The 10,742-nt window shown below is 38.7% G+C and overlaps 1 protein-coding gene across 1 annotated transcript in view; it reads right to left on the bottom strand.

Moving 5' to 3' along the window:
- The window catches only part of LOC141445535 (xylosyl- and glucuronyltransferase LARGE1-like), an 8,248-nt gene extending 568 nt beyond the window's left edge, over positions 1 to 7,680 (bottom strand). The window contains exons 1-10 of the mRNA XM_074111369.1: positions 7,358 to 7,680; positions 6,884 to 7,224; positions 6,272 to 6,470; positions 5,655 to 5,869; positions 5,105 to 5,434; positions 3,593 to 3,745; positions 2,915 to 3,092; positions 1,545 to 1,675; positions 1,120 to 1,275; positions 259 to 447 (exon numbers count right to left, since the gene is read on the bottom strand). Of these exons, the coding sequence (XP_073967470.1) occupies positions 259 to 447; positions 1,120 to 1,275; positions 1,545 to 1,675; positions 2,915 to 3,092; positions 3,593 to 3,745; positions 5,105 to 5,434; positions 5,655 to 5,869; positions 6,272 to 6,470; positions 6,884 to 7,111 (1,779 nt within the window). The 5' untranslated portion in view covers positions 7,112 to 7,224; positions 7,358 to 7,680. The remainder of the gene's footprint in view (positions 1 to 258; positions 448 to 1,119; positions 1,276 to 1,544; positions 1,676 to 2,914; positions 3,093 to 3,592; positions 3,746 to 5,104; positions 5,435 to 5,654; positions 5,870 to 6,271; positions 6,471 to 6,883; positions 7,225 to 7,357) is intronic.
- Positions 7,681 to 10,742: the final 3,062 nt, after the last annotated feature.

Here is a 10,742-nt window from a genome sequence, read left to right as displayed (position 1 = left end):
ACTATGATACAGTTGCATAAAATACTATTGTTCCATGGTTCCAACGGAAGATCAGCGTCGGCCGCAAGGTTGACATCATGCTGAGTTGGGACCATTTCGTGACAAAATTTATTTCCTTTTTTCTTTTTCTTTTATTTGTAAAAAATGTCACGAATAAATGTTTTTCTTTCTTTCTTTCTTGTAATACTTCAATACAAGTTTATTCCAATATCGTGTTTCAATGTCCGGCCTGGACTCCATCACTAAACAGTAAGTTACCTCGTAAGGCGCGGTGGCGGCGGCCCAGCGCGAGTAGTTGGTGGCGCGATGGCCGCGCGGCCACTCGCGCGCGCGGAACGGGGCCACGTCGGCGCCGCGCCGCGCCGCGAGACGCGCCAGCAATGCGGGCTTGTCGCGCGGCGGGGACAGCCGGTAACGCTGCGTCTCGAACGCCGCTACTACCAAACACTGGAAAAAGAGATAATATAGAATTACAAGTAATGGTTGAGCTACCTTTTTCTACAAGTAAATGTTGATCTAAGGTTTGACCATCTTTTTCTGCAAGTAAGGCTTGACCAACCTTTTTCCGCAAGTAAATGTTGACCAACATTTTTCTGCAGGTACTTATGTTCTATTTGTTCTAACATGATTCAAATGACAGATACCAACGGAACTAGAGTCAAGAAGAGGAAAAAATAAAAAATAGTTACCGCCTCACAAAGTTACATAATCATGTGTCATTTATCATCTTAGAACAAATAGAAATACTTTTTCCGCTAAGGTTTGACCAACCTTTTTCTGAGAATTAAGGTCCGTTTATACCTACAGACATTGAGCGTGCCAGACACGTGCCGTGGCAGACAAAATAATATTAATTATTTTAAGTGTCTGTCGGCGTCTGCGCGGCCGTGTAACGATAGATATAAATACGTAAATAGACACTGTATATAAGAATATTATTTTTTCTGCCACGGCACATGTCGGGCACGCTTAATGTCTCTAGATATAAACGGACCTTAAGGCTTGGTCAACCTTTTTCCTTTTTTTTTTACTTAAGTGTTGACCAACCTTTTTCTGAGAGTTAGGCTAGGCCAACCTTTTTCCGCAAGTAAGTGTTAAGTTGTTAAGTTGTTAACCAACCTTTTTCTGAGGGTAAGGATTGACCAGCCGGATGGCAGTCCGCAGGTGTTCGTAGAGCCCCGCCATGGGCACGAAGTCCACGTCCACGAGGAAAACGTACGGGGTGTTCACGCTCTCCAGCGCCACGTTGCGGAGGTAGTTCACTGGGTAGTGCATCTGCGTGTGTTCAACGACAAATGCAATAAAATAATCGCCTAAAAAGTGCTTGGAATCGTAAAAAATATTCAGATTATGTCAGCAGATAAGGATGGGGTAAAATGACGGCATTCTTTGTAGAACTACTGAACCCTAAAAAGGAAAAGAGAGTAAATAAGAAGCTCCAGAACGACTAACACCAGGTAAGGTCACCTTTTTAATTCCTTTCAGATCTTTCGAATTTGTAAAAATGAGAAATAAGACGACCTTTATTAGCTCTGCGTACTTACAGAATCTTGTTTGAAAACAAGATGGTATCCAATATTCTTTCTAGTGCTGAGCGTGTCCGAGAAATCCCTGATGAAACTTTCTAATTCGGCCACATCGCAGTCCGACAGGTAAATGGCTGCGCTTAGCGGACCTGGAAATGTTTATGGTTCTGTATGACAGGCTAGTTGGCTCTAGTATCGCAAGCTCCATTTGACAATGAGGGCTATCGTTTTTTGTCTCACTAGATGGCGCACTGTTGCGTGAAGTTTTTAAGTATGGCTTTCAAAGTCTGTTATTACGGGCGTGAAAACAAAGTTTAGATTAAAATCATATTTAATACACCTTAAAACCGTACCATAAAAATATCGAGCATGCCACAGTGTTGAATAGTCCCCGTTTTGTTCGGAAAAAAGGGAGGACTAATGTTTCCGAAAGAGTTTTGTCTCAAAACACAGACATTCATTGCCCCGGAACGCATATTTGCCATAATTAATTTCAGATATTGCAAAATATTCACAAAATTATTCTCGTAGCTAAAAACTATGAGATGACATTCGGAGACCTCGCTACACTAGCGCCTCTAGTGGCGAATTCATTCGCGATATTGTGTCTCGATTGTGATTGGTTATAAATGAGCCAATCGCAAGCAAGACCGTAACGTCAAACGGACCTCTTGATACTAACGCCATCTAGCGATATTTTGCCTGTCAAGAAACCCTTGTTAAATTGAAAATTCGTGGAAATAAAATGAAAGAAAGCTGTTGCGTTTGTTATGTCGTGTATTATGGGTAGGTATACTATATATATTTAATTTATATGTATTAGTTTATATTTAATACATGTATTATACGGCCATTACAAACGAGCGAACTGAGTCATAAATCATTTTAAAGGTACCTCTCGCTCGCACTCACAGGCCTTATGAGATTGCCCTAGTGTCACAATACACACAACACTAGGGCAGTCCCATAAGGCCTGTGAGTGCGAGCGAGAGGTAACTTTGGGCAGCCGTAATTTCCACGCGGGCCCAGTGCGGATCGAGAACTACAGCCATTGAATTTCTTCACAGGTGTGTGCAGGTTTTCGAACTTTTTTCTTCACCGTAAAAGTTTATGGTAAATTGCACATACAATTACATTCCGAAAAACACTGAAGTACGATTCCAGGGCCGCACCACTTGGCAACCATTTTTTTCCCGCCCACTTTCACTTCTAAACATTAAGGGGCTGTTTCACCATCCATTGATTACTGTTAACTGGCGGTTAGGTGTGATGCCGTCTCTATTTGTTTTGTTCGAATAGACGAAGACGGCATCACATTTAACCGTCGGTTAACGCTAATCAATGGACGGTGAAACAGCCCCTAATTGCTTTAAAGTTGCATTACCAACCTTCCCAGTGTTTAACAAGCCTTTCCAGGAATTGTAGTCGATCCATAGACAGCTGCAGAACGAGCGTGACGTCGAAATTGTCTATGCCCGTGTAGCTATAGTCCATATAGTAAAGGTGTGTGCGTAGTTTAGTGCGCTGAGCTGCACGAAAACTCACACATAAATCAGAGTTCTTCGTCTGTAAGAAAAAAAAATCCTATTTTACAACTTTCGAGTGATTGGTTTGACAATGCCGTTAACATGTTTTTGATTCCAGAATTTTGGAGTATTAGACGCCGTAGACTTTGAACACCGATCTATGGACACATTAGTCAACCAACTGCAATAAAAAATAAACCTGAAGAACATTTGTTAGAAGTATTCTGGATTCGTTTTAGGTCACAAAGTAACTCTAACTCTACAACAGCTACGTAAGGCTCATTTTGATTAAACCAGACTCATCTCGGTCAAGGAAGAAACCAATGGGGATCAACAAACAGATTGACCCATGCATCCTACAGAGCCTAACGGGAGAATGCATGCTCCTCTCCCGGCTTTCCGACAAATAGCTGAAGCCAGACTCTGTGTGGAGCTAATGACTTTGGCCCTTTCTCAATTAAAAAAAGACCCAGCTTCGTTTTCAGAAATAGTTAACAATATAGGAGACGACATGTTAAAAAAGTACAGGGTTAAACAGACCTTGTAAGTGACAGCTTCTGTGTTGTAACACCGATGCAGCTTCTCACGCAATATGTTCCCGTCGAAGTTGACGTATGACTGGTGAATGCTGCGAAAGTACTCAACGTCTCGGATCTTGACGTTGTACTTCTTTGGAGAATTCCAGTGGATTATCTGGAAATAGATCATTTGCATTGCAACGATAGTTCGTTTCGGGGGCTAGCCTAAAATAAGCTCTTTAATTTGTAATGGACGCGCGGTTTCGGGAGCTCAACGGCATGCGTTTTGGTGGATACATCAGCTACGTAGACGACATGGTGTTGCTGGTGCCTTCGGTCAATGGGCGAATAGCTTTACTTAATGCTAATCGGTTAAATTAAGGACAATATTTACTACTAGGATGGCCACCAACGAGATGAATGGATGACTTGGTTAGTCACGGGTTCACGATGGATGCAGGCTGTTTCAAATCGAAGTAACTGAGGGGGGTCTATGGGGGAGGCCTTTGTCCAACGGTGGACGTCCTACGGCTGATATGATGATGATTTTTTACGAGTATGTATTAGAGTAAGTATTAGGCTTAAATTACGACCAGTGGCAAGTGGTTATGTCCTGTTTTGCGCACGCGAGTCCGTAATAGACAGATTGTTTAAAACTTTCCAATTTAGAGGTGTTATTGTTGTTACACACGGTTTTAAACAAACGTGCTTTTTATTTGTTAGAAATATTTAAAAAAAAACACATGCAAACAAAAAAAAAACAAGTGACAAAGTTGTTACTATAACTAGATACTCAACCTCGCATATGAAATTTTACGTAATTAGAATACGTACTTTAGGACGTGTATCTAAAGTGGTTATTCGAATTTCATAAAACTTCATATTCGAGGTACAGTCAGAGACTAGTCAATACGTTCTAAACATACTAGACAATGTTTGATGATTTTTCCAAAAATAGGTATTAGGAAAGAAGGTACTAACGATGTCCAATTAGGTATTAACATGCTATTGCAGAATAAGGCTGAACAATAAGCAGGTGAGTAGAACCCAGAAGGCAAAATAATATAACTGCAACAAAAACAGGCCAAGTCACAATAAAACCAAGCATAACGTTCGAGATAAAATTGAAATCATTACCACAGAGACACAAAATATCCTAAGAAACCAGGCCAATAGTAGCTCAATTTAGTGTAACACGAATTGACTTCTCTCTCCCTCCTTAGACTCTGGGTACAAAATTTTGAACATAATGTCTAATCAAATGTCAACTTTTCTTGATTGCCATTATGTTTAAAATTCTGGCATTACATTTGACGCGGGGTCTCAGGAGGATAATGATAACTAATGTCAAAATAGCTGTCAAATCTTATCTTATCTTAAGTAAATATCAATATAAAAAAAAACAATATGTTTGTATTAAGTAAGTTATGTTTTAATAAGTTAAACATTTTAAGGCGGCTAGCGGAAAAAGGCATGCATTCACAATCACCACCAATTCATAATAAACGAAAATCATTAACAAAACCATAATTACCTTAACATTATTAACATCTTCGCCATAACAATTCTTCGCTAACGTATTAGTAGACATCTGCACATTGTACTGGCAACTTATATTATAAACTATCTTTGGTATTTTTTTTATAATTGCATTTATGACATCTTGGTCGGCCAGTGTTGTGACTTTTAACCTATCAATGTTTTCGTTGACGGCATCATGCCATAGTGATGTCCAGTCTATGACGGTTCGGATCTTTGTTAGGTCCAGCAACATTACGCCGGTGTTGTAGCCCCTGCCCAACGCTGGCCAGCGGGGTTCCGTGTCGTAGTACCAGTTGCTTTCGTTTTCTACTAAACCTATGAACTGGAGAAAGAATCACATATATTTTGAGCTCAGTGGCTGGACTTCAAATCGTTACCAAAAATACTGGTATATACTGCTTTAATACCAGTATTTTCGATCTATTCAAGCACTAATACCAAAATTACCGATATATTGTTTTAGTACCGATATTTCAGTCTAGTTTCAAGCACTAGTACCAAAAATATCGGTGTTATACTTATGTACGTAATGATTAACTTACTTGCTCTTCACTCATATTCCTGAACATAGCCCACAGTTCCACGACGTCACATAGGAACGTGATGTCAGAGTCCAACACAATAACCTGTTTCAGGGTAGACGGTAGAATATCCGGGAACAGTAGCTTAACCAGCGCGAAGATCCCCGAATAGTGGCTGTTGGGTACCCATGCTACCCGTGGCAGACTGTTTTGGGCGTTATAGGTGGTGTATTTCACTGAAGATAAAAAAAGGTGATATTAATTTCACAGAATCTATCCTTTACAATTTTACATTAATTATTATAAGCCACAGTGGCCTAGTGGTTTGACCTATTGTCAAAGGAGAGGGGCGTAGGTTGTTAGCTGTTTTTTTTTCGGAATTTGTGTGCGAAATTACATTACCATAGCTTTACTGTACTGTATATTCTTTATGGTGAAGGAAAACATCATGAGAAAAACTGCACATACCGGCCAAGACATTTAGTTGTTTGTGAAGTTCCCAATCCACACCGTGGCCACATGGGAACTATGGCCCTCGATGAGAGGTAGCCTGTACCCTGTAGTGAAACATATGTATATACATAGGCAGAGATGATGATGGTTGATATTTTTCTGACCAGAAATAAAAGTAGATGTACCATCAGGCAAATCCCAGGTCTCGAAGATACGGCTAATAGTATGTTGTGAAGCCGCATCTGCGATGAGGTGGAAATGCACAGGGTTCTGGCGATGATGCAGCAAGGACTTCAGCATCGGGGTGACCAGTCGAGGGCACTTGCCCATACAGACCAGTGCCACATGGATAGTCTCACATAATGTTCCACTCTCATCTGGGATCTGGAATTAAATAAGCCATTCAGTGTTGATTTCTTTGAACTTGGCTTGATGCACTGTTGTGCTTATGATACTTTCTCTGGATATATACAATTCACAATCTCTCAGAATAGTGGCTCTGTCTTAACTATCGCAAACTGTGTGACGGGCTTATTTCAACGCACTGAGATTGGTGGTATGAGGCACTCAGTTGTTTTCAAGCGCGTCACCAGGCGGGCGAGCAGATGCGACAACCATATTGGCATTTTGTTGTGATGTGCTTTAAGTGTCTTCTGGAAGTTTGGAAGTTAAGAAATGTTTAAAAAATCTCATTTTGTCAACTTTCAGCAAGCAGACTACATTTTATTTTTCCTTACATATTGGGTGGTAAAGGAAGTTTTTGGTTAACATTAGTAAAATTAGATACCAATACTTACATCAGGAACTTGGTACAACGTTGCTGAATCAACTGTTATTTTACTCATCACACTCTGCGACAGCCTCAGTTGCGTTTTGAAGACTTTATTCTGTGTCTCCAGAATGCTAATTCGAGAGATTAACCACCAATAGTACACTACCGACACTGCTATCCATATCCCAAATGGAATACCTAGCCAGGGTCGAAAAAATATGAAAGAGAGAACATTCTTCGATCGCATGTTCATACGTTAAATTGTTGACATTCTTTTTTAACTTTGCAAATTTTTCTCCTTGCTGATATAATTGAATACTTTGGGATGTAGTTACAGCATTGTTTTACACTTGGTTGCCATGGATTCTGTAAATAATTAAATGCCTATTATATTGTTTTGCATGAATTGGATATTTGAATGGTAAAATTAGCAACGCTAGTGTATTGTTTTGCATGCCAAGCATCATTAAATTTATCTAGATTATTCTAGATTACTTACTGAAAACTGTAAGAGCAAGCCGTGTGTTACTTTGCAATTATTTATTAAATAGTATTACGTCGTTCAAATTTATGTTATGCACTTAGTAACAGCAAAAGTATAGATTAATAATCATCATCAAATTGACTCGAGAAACAAGTAGTATACTAAGACAATTCAGGCGTTATCTCGTTGACTCAATGGGTTTGATAGCTTTTTCTTTTTATAGGTTACAGGTTTTACAGGAACGTAATGTTTTATTTATGCTTACAAAACCTATTAATTATCACAAATCATAATGTTTATGTAGCTTTCGTAAATACAAAACTATACGACGATACCATGCAAAACTGTCAATTTGACATTTAGGGTGTCAATGTCATAAGGTTCGTCCTCTAACGTTTCGTTTTACGTATGTTCTAAGAATGTTTTACGAACAGGTTATTCTACTTATTGAATAAAAGACTAATTAAACTAAGCTTGACCATTTTTCATTATTACGTGAGGGTCATATTACAGAATTTAATTGTAACTGATTTGTAGTGCAATTAGTAAAGTAAGTTTGTAAAGTTTCGTAACTTAAACCTTAAACGGAACACATGGAACCAACACGGAACCAATAGATTGAAGGCTATCGCGTATGAATTCGCCGCTAGAGGCGCTAGTGTAGCCTGAGGTCTCCGAAATGTCAAATCTCATATTTTATATTGGGTGAGCTACGCGGGTTTACTTATAATTAGAATAATTTTGTGAATATTTTGCATTATCTGAAATTAATTATGGCAATTATGCGATAAGGGGCAATGAATGTCTGTGTTTTGAGACAGTTTTGTCTTTCGAAAACATTGGTCCTCCCTTTTTTTCCGAACAATACGGGATTAGGTACGCATGACTGCGTGGTTGCTCGATATTTTTATGGTACGGTTTTAAGATGTATTAAATATGATTATAATCTAAACTTTGTTTTCACGCCCGTAATAACAGACTTTGAAAGCCACACTTAAAAACCTCTCGCAACAGTGGCGCCATCTAGTAAGACAAAAAACGATAGCCCTCATTAGGATCACTCACGTGTCTGTCAGACCGTCCGTCGTTCTAGTCGACAGTGAATGGATTTACAATTAGTTACAAAGATATCGACAGGGATGTGCAAAATGGTTTTAAAAAAGTATTTAAATACAAAATGCAAATAGTTTTCTAATTTTTGCTATTTGAAATGCAAAATACAAAATACTTTTGCTTTTAGTATTTTAAATACAAAATAGAAAATAGGTATTTTCAGAATACTTTATTCAAATAAAATACTTAAATATGAAACTAGTGTTTGGTCGCGACTTCGCACGCGTAAACTATTCGATCTGGTAGTTACAATTGAAATTCCGGGAATTTAGATTTTATCCCTATCCCGTGAGATATCGGTATAAAAAGAAGCCTATGTGTTATTCCAGACGCCCAGCTATCCACCTACCAAATTTCATCCAAATCCGTCTAGCCATCCTAGCGTGAAGCCGTAACAAACAAAATTTTACGTGGGAATTCCCGAAAATTACATCGTGTTTTTCATTGACGTTGCATAAAAAACAACCATATACCAAAGGTCATATAGCATTTATAATAGTACTTAGTAGGATAGGATAAGTGTCCTTTATGTATTATTTACTAGCTTTCCGTCCGCGACTTCGTCTTCGACTTCGGGCTTCTAATAGACTCTCGTTCGTAATTCCTTGTTTACCGCCCTTAAGACACAATGTACTATAAAATAAATATCATGGGACACTTGACACCAATTGATCTGGTCCCAAACTAAGCAAAGCTTGTACTATGGATACTAGGTAACGGATAAACATACTTATATAGATAAATACATACTTAAATACATATTAAACATCCAAGACCCGAGAACAAACATTCGTGTTATTCACACAAATATCTGCCCCGGCCGGGATTCGAACCCAGGACCTCAAGCTTCGTAGTCAGGTTCTCTAACCACTTAGCCATCCGGTCGTCAAACTATTACTATTACGACCTATCGTGAGGTCGGTCGAATGTCGGCCGTTCTACGGAACATTTAATTTAATTTATTTATTTATCCAATACTTACATACATATAAATCATTTCAGACGGTGATCATGCATGATCTCCAAAGCATTGGGTTAGGTACCCATTAAAAAAATGGAACTCTACATAGGATTATTACAAAAAAAAACTTTATTCTTAATCTAAGAAATCTATTTTATTTCATAAACAAAACTTACATTCGAAGGTATTATTAATTAAAAGTCGATATTGATTTTTTTAAGAAAATGGCACAAAATAAAAAAATACACTTTTTATCTTAAATTAGGTATATACCTACCTACTCGCCATTAAATTAACATAATTTCATTTCTACTGTCATGCGTAAGCAAAGAATGCAGGTAAAAATGACCATGAACTATTTTATAAAATGGTGGGATCCTATTGATTTGTCATTACACATACACATACACCTACGATTACATATATCTACTTAAAATATGTACTACAGTAACAACTAAAGTCACACTGACGTTTAAGCTTTAGGTAATTAATTAGTTATTAAAAAAAATATAATATTAAGTATTATGTATACTTATAAATACAAAACGTGAAAAAATTAACTTTGGCTACAATTCCCCACACAATTCCAATATGTAGCAAAACATACCTACATCCCTTTTTAACGATAGCTTTGGTAAACTTGTGTGGAAGAGACGTTTCAACTCTACCTATCGCTTCTCTGTTTAAGTAACTAAAACTGGCTAGAAAAAAACCTGCTTACTTAAAAAAAAACTTAATTAATTTCTGTCTCGCCGGCCCATTGCCTTGACTGCGGCTGTTGCTGGGCTTGCGATGTCTGTGGTAAACCCACAGTCTCATCATACGGCTGAGCTTCGTACCCTTGGGGCTCAAAACCCTCAGTTTGATACGGCTGCATTAGAGGTGGTGGAGGATACGGCTGCCCGTACGTGAATGGCACATTACTGTCCTCAACTATCTTCACAGGCTCTGTGGGTAGCGGACTGTCTTCAGCCGACACGTCTTTCTTGTAAGGTATGCTTTCGTCATCAGAGTTGATCCTGACTGATTCATCAGGGTCGATGGGGCGGGTCCTGAGGGAAGGGAATGTTAATTAGGTGAAGTATTAGTTGGTGTTGCTGGGCTTTCTGCTGGTGCCTTTTTTCTATAAGTGAAAGAGGACGATTAAGAGAGTGTGCCAGTAAGCTTAACAAAGGTGCGAGAAAGAAAACTCATTAGGTATTGTCTAAGACACTGAATCACGTAATAGGTTTTATTTTTTTATTCGACTGGATAGCAAACGAGCAAGTGGGTCTCCTGATGGTAAGAGATCACCACCGCCCATAAACATCTGCAACACCAGGGGAT

The sequence above is a fragment of the Choristoneura fumiferana genome, chromosome 2, assembly GCF_025370935.1.
Source record: "Choristoneura fumiferana chromosome 2, NRCan_CFum_1, whole genome shotgun sequence".
Lineage (NCBI taxonomy): Eukaryota > Metazoa > Arthropoda > Insecta > Lepidoptera > Tortricidae > Choristoneura > Choristoneura fumiferana.
This window is presented reverse-complemented; position numbering and strand designations above follow the sequence as displayed.